The sequence below is a fragment of the Monopterus albus genome, unplaced genomic scaffold (assembly GCF_001952655.1).
Source record: "Monopterus albus unplaced genomic scaffold, M_albus_1.0 scaffold272.1, whole genome shotgun sequence".
NCBI lineage: Eukaryota > Metazoa > Chordata > Actinopteri > Synbranchiformes > Synbranchidae > Monopterus > Monopterus albus.
The window spans coordinates 128451-152103 of NW_018128152.1; the positions used below are offsets into that span (position 1 = coordinate 128451).

The 23653-nt window shown below is 40.6% G+C and overlaps 2 protein-coding genes across 2 annotated transcripts in view; both read left to right on the forward strand.

The window, feature by feature from the left end:
• Positions 1–1002, forward strand: part of mogat2 (monoacylglycerol O-acyltransferase 2) — an 11525-nt gene extending 10523 nt beyond the window's left edge. The window contains exon 6 of the mRNA XM_020622089.1: positions 620–1002. Coding sequence (XP_020477745.1) covers positions 620–774 — 155 coding nt within the window. The 3' untranslated portion in view covers positions 775–1002. The remainder of the gene's footprint in view (positions 1–619) is intronic.
• Positions 1003–8879: 7877 nt separating this feature from the next.
• dgat2 (diacylglycerol O-acyltransferase 2) lies at positions 8880–18925 on the forward strand. Its single transcript, XM_020622054.1, has 8 exons — positions 8880–9278; positions 10833–10961; positions 11086–11193; positions 12390–12460; positions 15087–15291; positions 15776–15950; positions 17022–17224; positions 17465–18925. Exons 1-8 carry the CDS (start codon positions 9239–9241, stop codon positions 17617–17619), a joined length of 1086 nt encoding a protein of 361 aa, XP_020477710.1. The 5' UTR covers positions 8880–9238; the 3' UTR covers positions 17620–18925.
• The last annotated feature ends 4728 nt before the right edge of the window (positions 18926–23653 follow it).

The following is a 23653-nucleotide window of genomic DNA, read 5'->3' on the forward strand; positions in this document are numbered from 1 at the left end:
TTAGTATATTACTTGTGTGATGTAAGAATGTTAACACTGTTATATTCCTTTTTTAGTATAATATGTGTGTGGGTAGAAGTGAATCATTTACTGCTTGCAAACCAATGATGGTAAGATGATGTCATGGGGTAGGACTGGATAAGTCTGACTTCTTCCTACTCCATTCAAGCATGTACTAGGTATAAACAAATTGATATTGGATTATGTGTAAAATTATGTGTGTTGACATATCAACTGTTTTTTACATGCTTGAAAGAATAAATCAAATCTGACAGGGAAAATCCCAGGCTTAACTGTCACTGCACCCCTGCTCATGTATTTCCCAACCAGCTATTGATTTAGTCAGAAATATCTAATGTCACTAAGAATAGCAGCAAATGTGAGTAACATTAGTCAGATAAAGAGCAGGATTTGTCAGTCCAGCAGAGAGAGACAGAGATGTGGCACAATCTGATGCAACCATACATAGCAACAGTGACTGACCCGCATGACTAGTTGGCCTGCAGCCCTCATGCCACCCTGTTTTAGATTAACAGACATTAGCAAACAGACCATATTGCAAATCATAAAGTACACTGACTCTGAGTCTATGATCCTGCACCTTTTTGCCTCTCTGCAGTTGGACGGCCAATTAAGGTGGAGAGGAACAAGAAGCCGACGGCTGAGGACCTTGACACCCTCCATCAGCTTTATATGGATGAACTCAGCAATCTATTTGAGGAACACAAAGGCAACTATGGAGTGGACAAGGACACACATCTGAACTTTGTTTAAATTGGAGGATGGAGGAGATCTGAATGCATATAGAGCTCTGGTGCCGCAGGTTCAGATAGCTGTACTTTGTGATTTGTCAGTCCAGCAGAGAGAGACAGAGATGTGGCACAATCTGATGCAACCATACATAGCAACAGTGACTGACCCGCATGACTAGTTGGCCTTACATTTTCACTTACATTTTCTCTCACCTGGCCTGAGATGAATAAACTGTTATTGGCTGTGAAACAGCACACACTGTCATATCTGGTTTCTGACTGTTGTAGATGAAGCTAGAGTCAAGAAAAGGTTATCTTAGTTAGCAGTAGCTAGTCTGGCTCTGTCTGGACATAAGCAAATCTGGAGTCTTTCTTGTCTGAAAGATTCTCAGAGTCTGTCACAGCTAAACAAACCCTTACCTGCAAGTCAAGTTTCCAGAATTCCTTTAATAGCTGACTTGTAATTGATTAAACTGTCTAAATCTGTGACATCTCAAGACTTTCAAAATATGTGAAGCAACAGGGAAAACACATTTTTTACGGAGCTTTAAAGTGTGAGATTTATTTTAATTACTGACTAAGATGTCAAATTACATTTATAAACTTAAATTAATCAAGAATAAAAAACCAAAGCCTCTTACTCTCAAAAGTATTCAGACCCTTTGCTGTGGAGCTCCAGTTTCTGGTCAGGCACATTCTGTTTGCTTCAATCTTCAGATGTTTCTAGAACTCAACAGGGGTGCACCTGTTGCAAACTGAATTGATTAGACATAGTTTGGAAAAGCACACACCCAGGTCTAGATAGATCAGGGTAAGGATATACAATGATTTCCAAGGTACTGCATGTTCCAAGGAGAACATTACTGAGGTCATAGTTAAAGGTGATATTGAACTGGACTATATTTTATTTAGAGCTGTCTATATATTTTTGTCCTCCCTTGCTATATACATGAGAGGGTCAGAATATTAGGAACACCTGTACAACACCACCTTTAAACTATGACCTCAATAATAAACATATAGTTGAATTTATACATTTATGACAATTTCACCAAAACTGAAATATTTTGAGACTCATAAACATTGAATTGCATACAATTGTACAGGTCTATTTACTAAAGTGAAACCTGCTATGCCTCAGTTACATCTGGAACCTGCTCTGCCTCCGGAACCCGCTCGGTCCCCGTCCAGAACCTGCTCTGCCTTGGTTCTGTCTGGAACCCGTTCTGTCTCGGTTCTGTCCGAAACCTGCTCTTCTTCGGTTACGTCCAGAACCCGCTCTGCCTCCGGAACCTGCTCTGCCTCTGTTCTTGGCTCTCTTCCACGCAGTCACCTGTTCCTGATTTATTAATAAACACTTTTTTTTGTGTCCCACTCCCATGTCTGTGTCTGTGTCTACCTATTGAGTCCACCCATGCCAGTCCCCTTAACACCAAAACCTCCTGTTTAAATTGTCACTCTTTAATCAGCAGGTTTTACTATACTGGAATCTCCTGTACAATAAACCAAAAAGGGAAATTTGTCTTAAATAGATAGCAGAAGTGACAATGACTAAAACCTATTTTTAACGCCAATTTGAAAAATCCCAAACTAGTGCTTTAAACAAGGCTAACATCTGTACAGGTGAAGCAGTGGTTGTCCCCTATAACACAGCAACAATAAGTAATATTTTGAATTTATCTAGGGCTGTGTAGGCTAGTTTAATGTTATAACAAGTTTGGTCAGCTAATATACAGCAGCCAAGTGAAATGATGACTGCTTTACATGAGAATTGTTGCCCATATACATTTTCACACTAAATATTTGAGTAATATCAAGATGAAGGCAGATCAGTACTCCCCCTGTCATACAGAAGAACCTCATTAAAACAAAAAAGCTCAAAAGTTTGGTTTGACATTGTAGTAAATCTGGATTAGATCTAACAGGACGTGAGAGTTTCTGACTTCCTGTACAGACTGAAGGCTGGTGGAAGGCAGCCAAACAGTCCATCTTGACTTGATGTGAAACGAGCCTGCTAGACATGAACTGCTGTCAAAGGGGTTTGTCATACTGTATGTAGATCAAACATGCTCAGCAAATACAAATATGGACGTGTCTCACTTATTGCCTCTTCTTTCTAAATCCCACATTAAAGGTCAAGCGCCTGGTTTGGACCAACCTCCCAGATGTGAATGTGTCTGTGACCTATGGCCAGCACGCTTTATATGAGATGGCAAGGTTGCGATATTATTACAACATTAAGTGATTGCAGACTGGACAATGCCCTGATACTTTCAACACAGTCTGGACAACATTTGGGAATGTGTTTGTGCATGTGTGTGCATGTGCACACTTATAAAATGCTGACTAAACGGGGGTACTGTGATGCAAAAGAGACATAATTGGGAAATAGCTATATTTAAGAACAATAAAGCCAAGCACCAAGGAGGTGACAGACAATGAAAATGACTCTTTACCAGCACTGTAACCGGTGAAACGTATGTGGTGGACAATTCTGGAAATGTCTATATTGGGACATATGCTGTATTCATACACTCGATACTGTATCAAATGATAAGAAGATTCCCATGCCACACTGGGTTATGCTGTTTGGACAGTGCTGCTACTCCTCGTTGCTAATTGTTTGGTCTCAGATTCCTCTCTTCTAGATGTGAATGAGGCCAGGGTAACAATATTAATGACTTATTTTGAAGACAGTGGTCAAAGTACAAAAGAATCAAAGCTTTGTGTTCACTGTGTTCAACACCCTGTGGTCATATCTTATTTTTGCTTTTTCCTAAAAGAAAACAGAAGGTAGGTCCAGTGCCACAGTTGTTTTCAAATACACAGCACTGTAGCTTGATCATTCTTACCTTTAAACAAATGAAACATTGTACTAGGACAAACAATATCATTATTTTTTGATTCGATAAGTAGAACAATTATTGAAAGGAAGCTTGTGTGATAAATTTAATCTAAAAGTAGACGATTGTGTATCTGCTCTGCAGATACAGTGGATCATATACAGGTTAGATCAACTGAAGTATTGCTTACTGTACTCTAACACATGCACAAAGAATGTAAGAACCAAAGCTGTCAAGTCACTAAGCCTTGAATCTAAGTCTCCAGTTTTTTCTTGACCTTTGTATTTTATATTAGGTTTTACCTTATATGATATGGATGATTGCCTGATTCTGTTTTACTATGTAAAGCATGTTGAATTTCCTTGTTTATGAAAAGTGCTCTATAAATAAACTGACTTTGAATGCTCATTGTTTGAGTCCGGGCCAAGTGAGAGGCACCAAAGAATAATCACCAGAGAATGGAGTTGAGTTCCAACCTGAGTCCAAGTCATCAAGGTCTACATTAAACACAAGTGACACAGATCGCACCATTTTAAAAGGATTTTACTTACTGTGTGTAACACAACAGCCAAGAATGCACAAACACACAGCTTAGAAGTGAAAGGTGTGATTTTTTTTTTGATATTCTGAATTATTATGGCCTATTATAAAAAAAAAGTCTGAGTCAGAGTCTCCAGCTTCCGAGTCCAAATGCAGTCAATGCTCAAGTCCAAGTCCGAGCCTGAGTCCAAGTGGAGTCATGAGTCCTGAAAATTGGACTTGAGTCTGAGCCCTGAGTCTGATAAGAACTGACATTTAGTAAAAACTAGACTTGAATCACATTATAACAAAACTGGACAAATAACAATCAGTGACAAAATAGACACTGAAATTATAAAAAACAAAGAATAAAAGATATAAGCAGTGCATTTGATGAGACTCTACTGTAAAGTTGCATGATTATTTCACTGGCCAGAGACATTTCTCAACAGCAGCCTCATGGATTGTATGACTGATTGCATCCAAAAGCAAACCACAAGATACCACATATCTAGTGGGCCAGGTTCCACTAGATATGTGGTATCAGTTCAGCTTTTCAGGATGAACTGTTTTAGTTACAACGTGCAAACGATTTTGCCAGGAGAGCCTGGGTATAATATTTAATTTGATAAATTGACAGGAGTCAAGGTCACAGAGAGAGACAGTCTGGGAATCATGTCCTCAGCAGAATCATCACATCAATCTTTGACCTGAGTGTGTACCTACTGTCTGAATTTGTGCCTTCTGTAAATATACACCACCACAGAGCCTCATGTAGAGTCAGTATTCTAGGAGTCAGGGTGTATTAATAGACTTATCCTTGACCTCTGATTTTGTAGATTAAACATAATATGAGAGATAATGCTACATTTAGACCTCAGTTTTGAGCAACTTTGTATACCTATCATCTTAAAATGCCTGATTTGATTTGGCTAAACTCCAGTAATATTATGATTTAAGCATTGATGTAACAGTGATGATCTAATATCATGTGTAATAATGTATCTGTCTTTGTTTAATAGCCATTCTTTGGATCTGCATCCACCTCCAGCAGGTTCTGGTCGGGTCAGTTGCTCTGCTGTGCAGCTGACAGAATTAGTCCTTGCTAGAGGTCACAAAGAGCAGGGCATACCTGCAATCACACCACACGGCAACCCACAAGTACCCATAAACCAAAATCATGATGGTACAACTAGCGTGTTCAGAGATGCAGATGAAGAGCGGGTTCTTTTTAACCCAGAGAGAAGTAGAGATGTAGCCTGGTCTGCTCACACCAAAGGCTTCACTCACATGGTGGCATGCAGTCCTAATGGGGCATAAACAGACAGTCTAGGCATATAGGAATTCTTGTGCAGCTTTCCTTTGGAGTCAGGTAAGGAGTCAAAAGCCAGAAAGAAAACAGTCTTAAAATAAAAAGATACATAAGGGCGACGAAGTATGAAAACACAATACACAAAAATAGGGTAATAGTATTTCCCACAGTGAACTTCAAACATTGCACTTAGTAATTCACATGGTGGAGTTGGATATGTCATTATGCTTGGTGAGGTAGTGAGGGGTTATTGCACATGTCTAGTAAGGGGTTATCGCAGATATATTCTCACATTTTCATATTTGCCATCAGTCTTACAGCGGCAGGGAAAAGGTTGTTGTAAAATCTTTTTCTCTGTGTGATGATACCGTCCACCCTGCTGTGCCCGAGGCTGTAGGTGCAGTTTTTGTGTCTGAGCAGAGAGTAAGCAGGGTGGAGTGGATCTCTGAGTATGTTCTCTGCCCTTTTACGACAGCACTGTGTGTACAGTGTGTCCATAGCAGGCAGTTCAGTCCCAGTGATCCTCTCTGCAGTCTTTATGACCCTCTGAAGAGCTTTTCTCTCTTCCTGTGTGGTGTTACCTTACCAGACTGTGATGCCAGTAGTGAGGATGCTCTCTACCAGTCCTCTATAAACCTGGGTGAGAGGGTAACAGTTCAACCCAGCTTTTCTGAGCCGCCTGATGAAGTATAGCCACTGCTGGGCTTTCTTCACTGTGGTAGCTGTGTTCAGTGACCAGCGCAGGTCAGATGTCACCTGCAGGCCCAGGAACTTGTGGCTGTCAGCCCTCTCCACCTCAGTCCCTTTGATGGGCAGAGGCAGCAGAGGGGAGGGGTTCTTCCTGAAGTCTACTATTATTTCTTTTGTCTTGTTTATATTGAGGATGAGGTCATTCTCCTCTCCATAAACAAGAATGTTGCTCACCAAGCTTCTGTAACCCAACTCATCTCCCCCCTTGATGAGGCCCAGGATGGTGGTGTCATCAGCATATTTAATGATGATGGTGTTGTCATGGTTGGAGACACAGTCATGGGTGTACAGGGTGAAGAGTTTGTGGCTGAGACAGCATCCCTGAGACAGCCTCTGCTGATTGTGAGCTCAGCAGACACCCACCCTCCCATTCTGACCACCTGTGGTCTTTCAGTCAGGAAGTCCAGAATCCAGTTACAGGCGGGAGGTGGTACACCGAGATCTGTTGAATGCAGAACTGTAAACCAGGAAGAGCATCCTAGCATAGGTACTGCTGTTGTCCAGGTGTTTCAGGGTGCCAGAGCCACCACGTCGCCCACTGATCTGTTGGGGCGGTAGGCAAACTGGGGAGGGTCTACAGTGTCCGGGACCATGTGGTTAACATGTGTGAGAACCAGTTTCTCTAAGTACTTCATGGCGACTGATGTAAGCACCACTGGCCTGAAGTCATTCAGAGTGGAGGTGTCTGACGTCTTAGGGACCGGTATGATAATGGATTTTTTGAAAATGTGAGGAACTACTGCTTGAGTTAAAGACAGGTTGAAGATGTCTGTATACACACTAGCTAGTTGATCCCCACAGGCTCTCAACACTCTAGTGGGGACACCATCTGGTCCTGCCACCTTATGGGGGTTTACCTGTCTCAGGGCCTTCAGGACCTGTGTGTGTGTCACCTGAAAAGCAGTGTCCCTCAGGTTGCAGGGGGATTTAGAGGTTGTGTCTGTGTTCATCCTGTAGCATAGACGTTATTAAGGTCGTCTGGAAGGGTGGCGTCCTGGGGGGCTGTGTTTGTTGATTTGTTCCTGTAGTTTGTGACTGTCTGGATTCCCTGCCACATACTGTGAGTGTTATTCATATAGTAGCTCTCCAGTTTTTGGAAGTATGCTCTCTTTGCAGCTCTGATGGACTTCTGTAGCTCATACCGGGCTTTCCTGTACTCCGCTTGGTCCCCTGACTTAAAAGCCTCTTGTCTCTTCCTGATTTTCTGTTTTATATTCCTATTAAACCAGGGTTTTCGGTTAGGGAAAACACACACTGTTCTAGCTGGTGCACCAGCTGATGTAATCACTCACAGTCTCTACATATTCTTGGATGTTGTTTGTGGCCCCTTTGAAGATGCTCCAGTCTGTGGCCTCCAGACAGCCCTGCAGGCTGACCTGTGAGTCATTCCAGGTGTTAACAGTTCTCACTGAGATTGGGTTCGCCTTGAGTCGTTTGGTGATTATTAAATTAACAGAGCCCCATTAGTATCAGGCAGACAATACTGCAAATCATAAAGTACACTGACTCAGAGTGTGTTGTGTGTTGTCCTGCACCTTTTCATCTCTCTGCACTGGGACAATGAAATATGGTTGGAAAAGTGCAACAAATGTAACATTTGCCTTTCTAGCATCTCTCTGGGGTTATAAAAGGAGAGTAAATTCTTCTGCAAGAGATGCTTTTTTCCTTTGAATCAGTCAGTGTTACCTTGTTGGTAGTCAATAGCCAGTCCAGCAGAGACATTTTTTGCATTTGTTTTTCCTTTATCCATCCATGTTATGGAAGCTCGAACACGGAAATGAACGAGCAATAAAGACGGACCCAGGTAGCTGGCTTTGGTGCAAGTAGTGACAGATTTATTTACAGTGTAAGTCAAAATGCAATAAACAGATAGGTGCTGAATGGTAAGGAATAACCCTGAATGTGCTCTGAGATGACATTGGTTGTGATTTGGCAGTATACAAATAAAATTACACTGACACTTAGCATGTAAAACAATATTTCATGAGTTTGGCAGCTGTGGATTGTGTTGTTTAAGGCTACAAATACTGCCAATGCTGTTCTTGCTGCAAATCAGACCAGAGACATTATAAATCGAGAATTAAGTAAAAATTAATTGCACTGAATATGCAAAATTGTATGTAAAATCAAAGCATGTGTAAAAGCACAGTACTGTATCTCTGAAAGGATATTTATACACAGGATATTTGGATATTACTGGATCACTGAGTACAGACCAAAGAACCGGTAAGAAATGATTTTGCAATAATAAAGAGAATAGTCAAAACCACACGAACCAACAAACCAAGTGTTGTAGCTTCAATTAAATCTACTATTTGTCCCAGAACACAGCCAAAGACAGACTACAGTACAATAAGTAATTCTATAACGACCCCATAACAGATAAATCACAGCGTAGGCAGGATTCTTAATGTTAACTACATAGAAAGTCACTTTCGGCTTTTCCCGTTTAGGAGTCACCACAGCGAATCGTCACACTGACGCCTCGCATGTTGACATTTGGCACGTGTTTTACGCCGGATGCCCTTCCTGACGCAACCCTGACTGGAACCCGGGCCGCAGCGGTTAGGGCCTACCAGGGACGGCTTAATACGAGCTATATACACGTAGGAAATGCTTCTCGCATTTAGAAAAACCATGGTGAATATCATAGTGTGCCCGCACGAACTCGATGTGTTAGTTTGCAAACACAGGTCATGAGGTTTCCACATGGTGAGAAGGCGGTGGGCAGATTGTGTCCGCTGACCCACGTGATCACCCCCATAAATACAGAGGGAGCGGCGCGGCCACGGCACTGTGGCTCCTGCTGTCCCACCTGCAGCACCCAGGGAGGACTCCCTCACGTCCACAGTCACATCCACGCATTACAGACACCTGCTTCTGCTCTCTTGTCTCCGTGTTGTTGCTCCTCCCCGCACCGATTAAATGCCCGCTCGGCCTCTCAGTCAGCTTCACTTAGAAGAAGTCATGACCGAGGAGCTCTAGGGTTGGATCACCCTGACAGCAGGCGAACATCTGAGCAGTTTCTTGCGGGCATCTTCACCGTCCAGGAAGCCTGAACCATGAAGACCATTCTTGCTGCATACTCTGGTGTCCTCAAAGGTAAGACGGTTTGGACCTCAGGTGTGGCAGGAACTACAGCAGGCTAAGAAAAGAGGTGGTCAAACAAAGCAGGGGTCGCTCCTGGAAGGGTGAGACACGAAACTCAGCACAAGCCCATGTGGTGCTGTCATGTTGTGTTTTATTTTGGGGAGAGCGCATTTTCCAAAGCGGCGTGTGCTATTAATAATCATTTTGAGAGGAATCCTGTGAAAACCAGTAGAAAAATATCATGCTGTAGAGTTGTTGTTGTTGTTTGTTTGTTTGTTTATTTCTAATTTTGAACTCTTATAAAGTACCGGTCTTTGGGTCTAAGTCTTTGGTTTGTGGTCGGTGACTGTTTCTCTTTTCAACTTCGATACTAACAAGTACTCAGCTTTACCTGGAACTTGATCTTGCACGATTAAATTAAATGTTTTGCCTTTTTCGCCAGTTGAAATGTTGAATAATGATTTTTGATATGAAACAGTGATATCTTCTGTGAAGAATGTACAGATTCAGGCCTGCCAAGCTTTGCTGTGCTGATATTCATTCTGTTTCTTCTACTGATTTCTGTGACAGCTCAAGGACCAGTCAGCATCAGTCATAGCGGATTTAAGGGATGGCTTCACAGTGCTCATGTAACGGGTTACACTCATACCTATGTACACTGAACCCTTTCAATGTGCATATAGTACTGGTTTTATAAACTTGGGGGAAAAGTGAACTTATCTAAGTCTGCAGCCAGAGATGAGTCTGGCAGTGCAGTTACACTACAGAATCATTAAGGCTGTAAAACTGAGTCGGTTAACATTTGAAGTCATGTATGAATTTACATACAGTATATCAGCCAGAAACAGTTTTTGACCGACAAGCATATTGTCAACCTGGTTGCTCCATCTTCACCACCTGATTTCTTTCCACTTCGGTCTGGCTCACAGCAGAACTCAGAGCACGTTCTGCAAGCGGGCAGATTTAGCTGTGATCTGGTGATCAGCTGTGTCCTGGGCAACCGTCTCTGTTGGTCGCTGGCATAGATTCAAGCAGTAATAGCCTTAAGAAGTCAGAATATCCTAGTTTAGAGGTATTACCAGCAGCAACCCAGTGCTGGTTATTTATAGTATCCACGGATGGGATTAGACAGCAGAGTCCTCCTGGACAGGAAGTCTTCTTCTTATGGGCTGAGTGGTAGGAGCCTCTTTTAATGTGGCTGTTACTGATGGCAACCTTTTCACCGTCTTTTCACATGTACAGTAATTAGGTGGCTTTGCTTTATGAGTTAGTGACTGAAATGAGCTGGTGAGTAGCTCAGGCTGTGTGGGTGCGACTTGGCTGAAGTGTCGATTGTACTGTAGGTTACATTGTTGGACACAGGGTCCTAGGATTAAGCTCATTACTGAGTTTGATGTTCACCCCAAAGCAGCACATATTACTACTAGGGGTGTGTTGACTGCATCTTTTCAATTTCATCCACAAATGTTTCTCCTATATACTTGAAGTTTGTGTAACTGTGTGACTGCCTTTGACAAGGTGGCCCTTTTCTGCTCTTAAGTTTCCTCTTGCATGTTTTGTTTCCAGGAACCGGCTCTAGTATTCTGTATGCCCTGCAGGACCTGCCATCAGCATTCTGGCCCTGCAGATCAAAGATGGAAAAACATCTGCAGGTCATCTCTGTGCTGCAGTGGGTCATCACCTTTGTATCGATGGGTGCGTGAGCATCCATGTGCCTTTCACTTAAGCTCTAAGATTGCAAAAAAGCCTGGAAGAGTTGGCTCATAGTTTCATTTTGATTCAGATAATTGATTGTGCTCTCTGTCCTGTGTCCCTCCAGGTGCTGCCTGTACTGGGCTGTTGATCTACATGTTCTGCACAGATTGCTGGCTTATTGCTGCCATTTACACTGCCTGGCTCATTGTTGACTGGAACACCCCAAAACAAGGCAATACATTAAAGATGATGTCAATCAAAAAGAGCCTGCCCATGAGAAGAAAAAAAATCACTGTACTAATGATAATAAAACTGCATAACTGTGTAGGCATGATGTATTAGAATCTACTGGTCTGACCTCTTTCTGAAAATTTCAATTGGCTGATGCATTTTTGAGTCAAAACATTACACTGGTATCTAAGGGTTAAAATATCAAGTAGTGTGACAGTGCATGAATGAATGCAGACTTGTCCTGGCCATCAGTGTGACACAGTATTACCTCAGCACTGGGTAACATTTTGTAACTTGTATCACAAAAAATAACTGCGTTTAAAGAAGGTTTGTCCAGGTTTTAAATGGTTTACATCAGACAGACCACATCCAGTAGATGGGCCACTTGTAGAGCCAGGAGTGGTTTTGAATAGTGTAAAAACATTTAGCTAATAAGGAGAAAATTAACTGACAGCAATTTAGAGAGCTGATTTATGGTTTCAGTCAAACAAACCTCATAAACATTTGCTGGTTTCACTGCTTTGACATGATAGATTAGCTCATCAGCGGTGGGCTGGCTATCAGCTGTCTGTTCCATGCTGCTTCTTGTCCTGTGTTGATTATGATGAGGGCCTGACTGCAGTTGCAAGTTGAGGACTTTGTCCTACCTGATAGACCAAGGAGCAGCACTAAGCTTGTGTTGTCTTCATGCTAAGGGCTTTTATTTAGAAAGGTGGGCAGTCTCTTACAGATCATTTGTTAAAGTTTGGTAATTAATTGATATTCATGTTTTTTAGTTGCAATAGAATTAAGTTTCTTGCAAATATATTAAATGACATGCTGTTTTCAAAGCCATAATTCGTCAGTGTGGCTTGTGGAGGCCATCCTGGGATCAACAGCAGTATTTTTATGTGATTTATTGGCAGGCTGGCTCTCAGATTTAAACCAGGGATGTAGGATGGTTATCAAAGGCAATTAAGGCAAATATAGTGAGACAAATAATGTAGAGCAGCAGCTGAATTATACAAGCCACTAGTATGTCCGGGTATGTCCTGCATTGTGAATGTTTGATTGAAAAACACACTTTTCATCTTTGGTTTGATTGATTGATTGATTGAACACTGTAAATCAGTAGCTGTCTATTTTTCCCAGTACCTTCCTGCCAGTGTGATGTTTTGTTCCATAATTTCTGTTAAATACTGATTCTTATCTTCTCAGGTGGCAGGAGGTCCTCTTGGGTGAGGAGCTGGGCAATATGGACATACTTCCGAGACTACTTCCCAATCAGGGTTGGTAACTTTGTCAGTCATTGCCAATTTATCTTGAAAACCAAGAGCAGGACAGAAAAATTGCAGTCAGTAAACAAATGAAATGTGGAAATCTGCTTGACTTTTGAGTACATGTCTGGAAATACTAACAAAGGAAGGTTCTGTATGACTAGTTTATCAACATTCCACTTGTGCACTGGTTTAACTTAATATTTAAGCTTTTCAGGAGCGGAACTGGATATCAGCTGCCTGCTCCATGCTGTTTCTTCTCCTCTGTCAATCATGAGGAGTTCTTTGGGAGACTTTAGACTTTGCCCTACCTGACAGGCTGAGCAGTAGTGCCAAACTTGTTTGTCTACAGGTATTCCCCTACTGTATGCGGTGGTGGTTCAGGCTAAAGGGAAGAGTGCACAAACACACACAGCCCCCCCCCCCCAACACACAAACGTCAGAGTGTGTTTAAAGAGTCGATACTGTGCATGATTCAGGCAGTGGTCACTGGATTTGAATCATCACAGCAGACTACAACAGCAAACACGAGTTGGTTATTCAAAAAAAATCCTTAGCTCTTTAGATAATTCTTCATTTTCTAAGCATGTTCTGGTTCATGCTTCTCCAGTGAGTTGATCTGCTGTTCTGTTGTTTTACAACATTGTAAAGTGAATATCTGTAGACATTGATCAAACAAAAGATACTGTATTTGATGATGTCACCTTGGATGGAAGGATAAGTATGTGGACATCTGTCAGTATTTTCAGGAATTACATAGACAAAACTATGGATGGAAAAGAATCAGACGTATAAATGACTGATTAAGCAATAATGAAAATATTTATTAATTGCAATTATAGTACAGATAAATATTGTCATTACAATATCACTCATACTTGTTAAGTACCTTCAAGTTTAAAAAAAGAACAAGATGACAAATGTAATGTGGATTCCTCTTTGTTACTGAATTAGCTCCACTTGTTTGGCCCTCACACCTCAGAATGGTAATGAAACATAGGCTTGTGCGGTTCCACTGCTTCTTCACTTAATGTTTCTTGTGATATCAAAGAATATCCACAGACTGTTTAAATGTATAAAGTCACTTCAGTGTAAGGAGAATGTTGTACTCGGAGCAGAAACTAAAGAAGGCTGCAAACTGAATTTGAAGTCCGGCTCTTTGCAGCTGAATGCTTCATCCATTGATCTGTACCATGTGAACTACGTATCCATTTGTCCCAGTGGGTTGATGAGAGCATTTATTTGTCAAACCTCAGTGTTGGGAAAAGTCTGTTAAAGGTGCAATAAATCCAGCTTTTGGTTCATGAGTTGGAAGAATGAGAGCATATCTACTGGGGCATCAGTTGTTTGTAGGGCAAATATTCTCCATCTATCATAAATTATGTATGAGCTGGAAGCCAACCGGTCAAAATCCAAATCAAAGTTTAATCGGGCTGTAGGATGTCCAGAGCGTGACTGTTCAGATAACAGCTGCCAGAACATCTGCGTGAGTTTGTTTCAACATTAGAAACATGGACTCTTATGTAATAATAATAATTTTTTTTTTTTTTGCAGTAACAGGTGACTAGTGTCAAGTCTGTATCTTAATCAGACAGGGTGTTAAATGCAACTGTCTTCCCTGGTTCCACTTTAATCCTTCACATCTGCCATGCCAGCCAGGTGTCCTATGGTACTATGGGGATCTTAAATGTGATCTCCTTTGTTAATGTGGTTATGCAACTCTTGTGTTTGATTAGCTGCTAAGAGACATTTGTGTACATATTGTGATGCATCTACAGTCGATAATACACAATTAAATGTACCAAGTAATAAGAAGGCATTCATTTGGAAGCTCAGCATACAAGTTAAATGATGTTTGCCCATTACTTGGCCCCAAAGAGGGGGGTGTCAGGCCACAGCGTCATAAATCTTCAGAGCCCCACAATAAGCAACATTATTTTCCAGAGCTAACCTGTCCTCACCCAAGCAAACAGCAGATACAGTATGTGGCTTGACACACAGCATCTGCATTGTATTTGCTCAGGTTAAGCAGTGGCTGGTCCAACTGGCTTGTAATGGCAGTCACCTCTAAGAGCCTGGTCCGCTCAGTTGTCCAGCTACTGACACTGACCACTGCTCTACCAAGACTGTCTAACAAAAGAAGTCTACTAACCATTCCAGTGAGTCTGTAGCTATATTATCGCCAACACCAGAACAAGTTTAGTGTGGGTGTAGGAGTGAAGGTACGTCTACAGGGTCATGAAGTGGGCACCTTCTCACTAACTGGAGTTATATACTGCAGATCAGAGCACAGTTAGTTTCTTATAGGATTCTACAGTTTTAAAGTTTCAACATATAACCCACAACAAGACACCAGATGATATCACCCAGTGTGTGAATGTGTGAGTGGTTGGGAGTGTGAGTGGGTGAATTGGAAAATAGTGTGAAAGCACTTTGAGTGTGCTGCAAGTACCATTTACCATTTATTACATAATACTGAAGCACTTATTATTCTTATATATTATATGTATACAATGAGTAGCTAGTATGGCTTACTAAAATGACGTCCTCCTCTCAGATGCTCCTGCTCTATGTGCAATGTACCCCTCCAGATTGAAATCAGGTTCTCACTGCTTCTCTCTGTGTTATTTTCCTCCAGCTAATTAAAACCCATGACCTGCCACCCAACCGAAACTACATATTTGGCTTCCACCCCCATGGCATCTTTTGTTTTGGGGCGTTCTGCAACTTTGGGACAGAGGCCACTGGCTTCTCCAAGAAATTCCCCGGCATCAAGCCCTCCCTGGCAACCCTGGAAGGAAACTTCCGCTTTCCCTTGCTGCGAGACTACCTGATGTCTGGAGGTGAGATGATTTGCAAAACCAGCTCTTAAAATGTCCAGTGCCGCTGATAACAGTATCTGTAAGAGACTGGACCTTTGTCACACAGCTGATATAGCTTCTGTTTACTTGGACCTGCTGACTTCACATATATTTTTTCTAGAGCTTTTGCTGTTCTGTTCTCAAGGTCTCTTAGGCCACAGTTACTGTACACGTACTCTTTTAGGTTATTGTACATGTTGGTAATCAGCTTCTTAAAGTAGGATTCTCTTTGGAATCATTTCTGTCACATGGAGTGCATCAATCCTTTTTTTGCAAAATTTGTTGTTTTATAACAGTGCTTCTTTGGCTGTAGTTTTTGCACGATTAACATGGATAGTATAATTCTGCTTAGATACTGGGCTAGTGGACTTTGCCAAATAGTGCAATTGTGCAGTATTACAAATGTAAACAGAGTTAATGCCTCACTACCTCTTCACCACTGCTTCTTTATGTTTTTTCCTCTCAGGTATATGTCCAGTAAACAAGAACTCTATCGACTACCTGCTGTCACATAACGAGACAGGGAATGCTGTTGTCATTGTTGTCGGAGGAGCAGCGGAGACTCTGCACTGTTCCCCTGGCATGAATAGGGTCACCCTGAAGAATCGCAAAGGCTTTGTGAGACTCGCTCTGAAGAAAGGGTAAGCTGGCTGCACAAGATTCAGACACAAGGGCATATGTGGTTACAGTGATGAAACAGCCTTGACCAAATCCGTTTTCAGCATGTAAATGTCATTCTCAGGGCTGTAGTGACTCAGTGGAATGAATAAACCCTAGATTATTACTCCCAGAAAGGTTGAAACTACCTCACAGAGAGATTACCAGGTCTACCATATTACCAAATTTTTTATGAATGCGCAATGTTGTCCCTCATGAGGCTTAAAGCTATTTGTGGATTTGCAGTACCCTTTTGGAAAGGTCATTTTATGCGGAGAGGCAATGGGCTTGCTATAATGAGTATTACAAAGGAAATTGCCCAAGTTTGTCTTGCTAGCACAAACAAACCTGATTTCAAATATGAGGATAATTACTGGGAACACCTTGTCCAAAGAAGTTTAGAGATTACAGATACAGTATGCAGAGCATTATAACTAGGTTACCATTCTAGCTGAAATGAGCCCTGACTGTGAATTTAGGCATTTGGTTTCTAGCACTTTTATGGATTTATTTTGAAGTGTTTAGAATAAAATAACCTGTATGATTTATAATCAAAAATCTATTTAAAACATTGCATTCAAATCTTCAGGTTGCTACCTTGAAATTCACATTTCAGACAGCTGATGGTATAAAATAGTGGTGTACAACTCCAGATCCCACAAGGGCGCTTCAAGATAGGCTTATCATTTTCTCAAAAACACTAGACAGTGTTAGGTCTCCAAGCTTTAAATAATATTCAAATTAAACAGTCAGTGAAGGTGAAAATCACTGTATAAAATGCTCTTAGAAATATGTGATGAGGGTCATTACTTTAAAAGGCCAAATAGCCAACAAGGTTTGGAGCTACTGGTGTTGACAATGATCAGTGCAAGTAGTGGCTAAAGAAAAAATACAAAATTTGCTCACAAGTGCTGATATTGAGCAGTATTGAAACGGAGTTCCAAAGTTTAAAAAACAGGTTTTCTGCACAGAAATAGTTCTGGTCACTGGCCCAGCAGTGCTGTTGTCACTTTTGTATTTAGGGGAATTTGTTGAGCTCCTTGATGTTCCCCCAGGTCTGACTTGGTGCCAGTGTATTCCTTTGGAGAGAATGATGCCTACAAGCAGGTTATCTTTGAAGAGGGAACCTACTGGAGAACTCTTCAAAAGCGAATACAGAAGATTGTAGGCTTTGCTCCGTGCCTTTTCCATGGACGTGGCCTTTTCTTTAGTGACTCCTGGGGCATCTTGCCTTATTGCAAGCCAATCACCACCGTTGGTAAGTTTGTCTGATAAGAGTTAAAGACTTCTATTATTAGACTTACTGTATTTTTAAAAATGCCAAAAATCCTCAAAAACTCACAGGACAGTGACTACAAAAGTTTTTTACAGAACACACCAAGTCGGTGTTTCTTTCTTCTGACCCCAGGGGCATATTAATGGTTAACAATTAACACTGGTTGTAAATATTTCAGTTTGTTTGGCACTTTGTATTAATCATTTCCCACTTTTGTAATAGTTGGGGAGCCAATCACAGTGCCAAAAATTGAGGATCCAGCTGAAGAGATGGTTGATCTGTACCATGCAATGTATGTCAAGTCCCTCCGGTGCCTTTTTGACAAGTACAAGACCCGCGTTGGCCTGAAAGAGAGTGACATCCTGTATATACAGTGAACAGATGAATCTGAACTGAACTGTGGCGCCGTCTTCACACCCCATGGCCCCTTCCCCTCCTCACTGTTCGGACTTGGTTCCTGGTTTGAAGTATCTCTGGTCTGCAAACCCTATGTTTGTCAAAGAAACCTTTGCTCTCAGCATTGTTACACACAAACATAAACATACTTTCATCACAGGAAACAGCAGGTATGAAGAAGAGTGGCTTCTCTCTGCCACTGTCACAAGGTTAAACGGTCTCAGCTGGACAAATTAACCCCAAATTCTGCATCAAAAATTGTGCCTTAGTGTTTTTTCCATCTCCATTTTCTAAGTGAAGGCATCAAGTCTAGACTGTCTCAGTCAGTGGGGGTGGGGGAGGTTCTACTGGATGGAGCTGGAGGATAGCATGCAGGACACTGAAGGAGCGCCAATGTCTTTCACTCACAGATTCTTGTGTTTTTTTCCTAAGCTCTTTGAGATCATGTTATATGCTAAATGTACAAATGCTGCAAGCTGAGGGTACCACTTTATTATTGGGGTATTAAGCCTAAAGGTTAATTGGGCCAAAGACCTACGTTGTCCCACAGGTGCATGTATTTCTACTGTATAACTGCTGAAAGTGAACAAACTGTACAAATTCATGTTGTAAATGCCCAATACATGTGCCTATGATTGTATATAATACCATAAAGTATTCATTTCTGTAAGTTTATTATAGTGCTTCTTCCTCAATGAATGCTGTGTTTCTAATGCACTTTTTGTATTGCTTATTGCATTCTGAGGTTTTTGTCTATGGAAAAATGCCTTTTCCAAGAGAGTGACTGTGCTGCTTGGCTTGATTTCCTTTTCTTGTCCTACTGGTGATCAAGTCTGAAAGGGTGTGTTTGTCTTTCAGGATTGAGCTGCAGATGAAGATCAAGTAATGTTGTGGGTGTTTCTTGATCTTGATGTTTGATCATTTGTACAGTGCATTACTTTGTAACCATGCCATGGGTGCTAATTGAAAAGGAAGAGATTACACCGGGTAATGCCTTATTACTAGCAATAAGCTACAGTATATTTTAGGGTGTCACTTGTGCTCCTCTAAAATAATAGTATGTGAATATTGAATGTGCTGGGAACAATCAAAAATAAGTAAGCTTGTGTCATGTTGATGGGCATGTAGACAGGCAGTAAAATATAGGATTGTTATTTGAAAAGCATTGTTCCCCTGGTTTCACAATGGTCGACTTATAAAGAACAGTGTAATCCCTGTGCAATACATTTACAATAATAAACACAGTGAGACATGTCTATATGCATCATCTGTCTGCAGATATTGAAAATAAAGTTTTGTATGTTTCAAAAGAAGGTGTGTGTGTGTATGGCTATACAGTGTGAGGACCACTTTGATATTTATACCAGGGAAGTGAGGACATTTTGTTCAATCCTCACTTTCTGACACACCATCTATTTGAGGGTTAAGAGTTGGTTTTGGGGGTTAAGTGTAGAATTGGGGTAAGGGTAAATATTTGGGTTAGGCACTTAGTGGCTGTGATGGTCAGTAATGTTTTATGTCAATCAGTGTTCTCACAAGATGGCTGTACAAAATGTGTGTGTGTATGCTTCTTTGTTTGTGTGGAGAGATTTTAGCTTGAAACTATCACTAAGGACATTTTGGTCAGTCTCAGTCACAACTTCTGAGGGCTGTTTGTGAGTGAAGATTTTGCTTTAGGGTTATGGTAAGAATTTTGTGTTGTGTCTTTGGATGCTTTTCTATTATTCCTTCTCAAAAAAAATTGCAATATGGTGACTGGGAAGTCACTGCCACATTCAAAGTGAAGTCAAAGTTTATTTATATAGCACTTTAAAACAACAGGCATGTTGGCCAAAGTACAATAAGACAATCAAAACAGTACACATTAAAGTGGCTCTAGCTAACTTTTAACTCCTTTTCTGCCACCACTTCTCTTTGCCCCTCCTGCCCTGTCTGAAACTACATCATATGTGGTCAAGACAGACTCATGTAGCCCATAAAGGCTGTGTGGTGGCATTGCAGCAACATCGGCCCATTTTTCTACCTAAAGCAGTAACACAAGCATCCATCCATCCATTTTCCAAACCGCGTAGTCCCAAATGGGGTCACAGGGGGCTGGAGCCAATCCCAGCCAGCTGCAGGCAAGATACACCCTGGACAAGTCGCCAGTCCATCGCAGGGCTAACACACAGACAAACAACCACTCACACACACACACACACACACACACACACACTCCTACGGGTAATTTAGAGACATCAATCAATCTATGCTGCATGTCTGTGGAAGGAAGCCGGAGCACCCGGAGAGAACCCAGGCAAACACAGGGAGAACATGCAAACTCCACACAGCAAGGCCCCGGGTCGGCCGGGGCTCAAACCCGGAACCATCTTGCTGTTAGGCAACAGCGCTAACCACCGCACCACTGTGCTGCCCATGTAACACAAGCAAATTATTGTTTTTTCTGTGGATGTTTTTTTCAGTAATATTGATACAGTACTAATGTTCCGGCCACTGTCACATAAACGTTCAATATTATATACTTGACACAAATAACATTATAAGGTAACTGTGAATTTTATGTGAAATGAGAAACTACGCTTTGATAGTTGAACAAACTCCCCACTTTTCTATTTGTGTTGATGGCATCAAGTTTAACAACTTCTCACTAAAATGCTACAAGGACTAATCTAATCTAGGAAAATGACTGGTTTCTGCTAATTAGACAACAAAAGGTTACCTTGATAATGATGTCAACAAATATCTGTACATGTTAGCCAGCTACAGTACTTATGCATCTAGCAGGAAAAAAGCCACATCTGTGTCAAATTTTAGTCATTTGGATGCTTCTAATGCTCTCTATCTCTGACATGACAAATGGCATGACTAATATTAACCCTGGTTTTGCCTTGGTCTTTGTCACACTTTCTGTGCTACATAACATAGCCTCTTGGGTCTAACAGGCAGGTCTGCTCCGATCCTGGGTTGTAACAAACCTCCACAGTCTGTCTTTGAAATGGGCCATACTTGTTTGAAAAACGCATCTTATAACCTTGGATCAGAGGGGGTGTGGAAGAAGTGTGGTCCAGATTTTAACAACACTGGCCAGAGAGGGAAAGAAATAAACACAAGGCCTAAAGATAGCAAAGTGGGGTGGGTGGTGGGGTTTAGTACAACAGGAAGAAAACACTTCTTTACAGTTTTGTATGTGATTTATCCAAATTTGTGTTAAATCTTAGTTAATGCAGCTTTAAAACAAAGTGAGATGACAAACAATCACTAATAATAACAGAATATTCCACCAGGAACCATAGGCTAAGGTACATACTTTTAATAAAGATTTAAAATCTGACAGGTCTGAGACAGAAGTTTTATAGGTAGAGAGTTCCAAAGTCTAGCGGCTGCTACAGAAAAAGCACGGTCAGCCCAGTGATATTGTTTAACCCTAGGGACCTCTAATAAAAAATGCCTCATGCTTCATCAACAATGTATTTCTACATTGTCAAAATTAACATAAGCATTTACCCTTAAAGCTGTAACAATATTAAAATTATCTTATACCACACTGTCAGACTGTATAATTCATATATCGTTTTAGTGTTGAAAACACACATAGTATGTATTGAAGCTACTGTAGTTGATATTTACTTTGTGTGAAATATTCAAACTAAAAACTCAGATTTTATAACTGCACCAGTCCATCAAATAAAAATATTCTATACACATTTTTAAATTCAGTCTGCAATATTTAGTATCTATTGAAACTTTGAAATCTCATTAATATAATGTTGTATGTGTTAAAGACTGTTTGGGTGTGCAGTATGAGTTTGTACTGACCTGTTCACCAGAAGGTTAGAAAGGTTTGACCTTAGCAATACTCAAAGTGGCAGTGGCGAAATTATTTCTTACCTAAATATATAAATATACTATAACACATATTAATTAAAATGCATTTAAACATTTAACTGTTCTATTGTCTTATGATTAGGAGTTCATTAATAACAGCATTTGGTTGAACTTCAGTCAGTTTTAGCCACTTTTAAAAAAGATGGGTAGCTTAATTTATAACAGTGTATCATATTTTGGATGTTAAAAATGTGTTAAAGTAGTATATTCATAAGCACCTCAAAACTGCATAGTGGTTATGTAAATGCAATTAATTACTTTCCTCTCATGAAAACTGTTAAATATTAATTTTGATGCATAAAAAATAAAGTGCTAATGTAAAATATAATAGGACGATTTGTCCATCACTGAATCTATTATTTCTGAAACGCTTCTATAACAGTATATCTACAAACAGGAAGGCCATTTTTCAGATACATGAGACACACAGACAGACATAAACAAAAAGCAGAGTCCCCTGACCATGTGAAAACAGGACTCCCTTATGTAGCTGATGCCGCCCCCTAATGGTTGCTTAATAGTCTGCATTCAGGGTGATAATAGTGGAAAGAAAAGTCAATATACTTAAGTACAGTACTCATGAATACTTTGAAGGCACTTGAACACGAGTAATTTCACATTACTCTGCTAGCTGACACTTGTTCTTTACTGCATTTTAGAAACACCTACTATTACTTTGCTACGTGTCAATGATGTTTAAGGTTATGTGTTACACCGTATCCATTATTTCCATACAAAACAAGATTAGCTAAGGTACACTGTTACAGATATAAATACCCAACTGTCTATAAAGTTGTTACAGCCTAGCAGCCTATAGCCACTTCGACTGCAACATTTAGCTACAACATAACAATGCTGTTTATACATTAATGCATCAACAACAATAATATATATAGGTCAATTTGCATTGTGAGCACTTTTACTTTTGATATTTTAAATATAATCTTTTGATAACATTTCTGCATTTACAATAAAACTTCAGATTTTTAATTGGAGTTAAGAGGGGTTTCCTTAGGTCTTTTTCTTTCTCCTCTCGGTACGTGAGGAATTCATGTTACTCTGTCGGGCACAGAAAAGTAGGCTATTTCAAATAGAGATCACAATTCGGACATTATGGATCAAATATCTAACATTCAGTAGCCTACTAAAGTCACTGAAAACTGATGTTAAGTTTGTGTCAGAGAACCACGACATAGCCCCTTCTCTTCGTCGCTTTTTGTACTAACACTAGTGATGGGTCCGGCAACACCGACGCGTCGCCACATGCGCCGAGCTCGTAGAGCAAAACCCCGTGTCGGTGCGCGTATCGCTTTAAGAAAGTCACGTGACCGATACAGGAACTGTTTTGAACTGACACTGCCGCGCCAAACTGTGTTTATAAGGAAGTGCATATGTCAACAGGATGCATCTGCCAAAACGAATCTCTGATCTATTGCGGTTCATCGTCACATTCATCAAGAATTATGGAGCAGCCTCAAGCCAAAAGAAAGGTTTCCGCCGTGTGGGACCATTTTGATCAAAGGGGAACAAGTACAAATTAAAAACGTTGGAAAAAAATTTTTTTTAATAAAAATTTGTACAAAAAAAAAAAAAAAAAAAGCCCAGTCCACAAGCATCCTCATTCACAACACGTTCATTTAGATTTTCACGTTATGATACATGTTCACATTATTTATTGACTGTATCTAAAAATATCAAGGAAATTTTAAATTTAAATGAAGATATGAAATAATACAATATAAAATACAATGACTTAAATTATATTATTGTATATACTAGGTCATCAAATCAGCGTCAGTTGAGTCTGTCAACCAGGTTGCCTGTAGGGATTTTTAAGGTCCAGCAGGTGTCAGTATTCAGTGACACAGTATCGACACAGTATCAATACAGTTTAGCAATGTGTCGAAACGCTTCATGACGCCTCATCTACCCATCACTAACTAACAGAAACCGTAAATGAGAAATAATCTGGATGTCACCGCTTAATTGTCACCTGCATGTCACGTTGTGCTGTGCAACTTCCTTATATTTTGCAGCTTTGACAGATTTCAACGAACATCCGCCCTATCCTGGATGATAAACAGATTAAACAACCAATAGTAACACGAATTTTCAGAAGTAGGCGCAAAT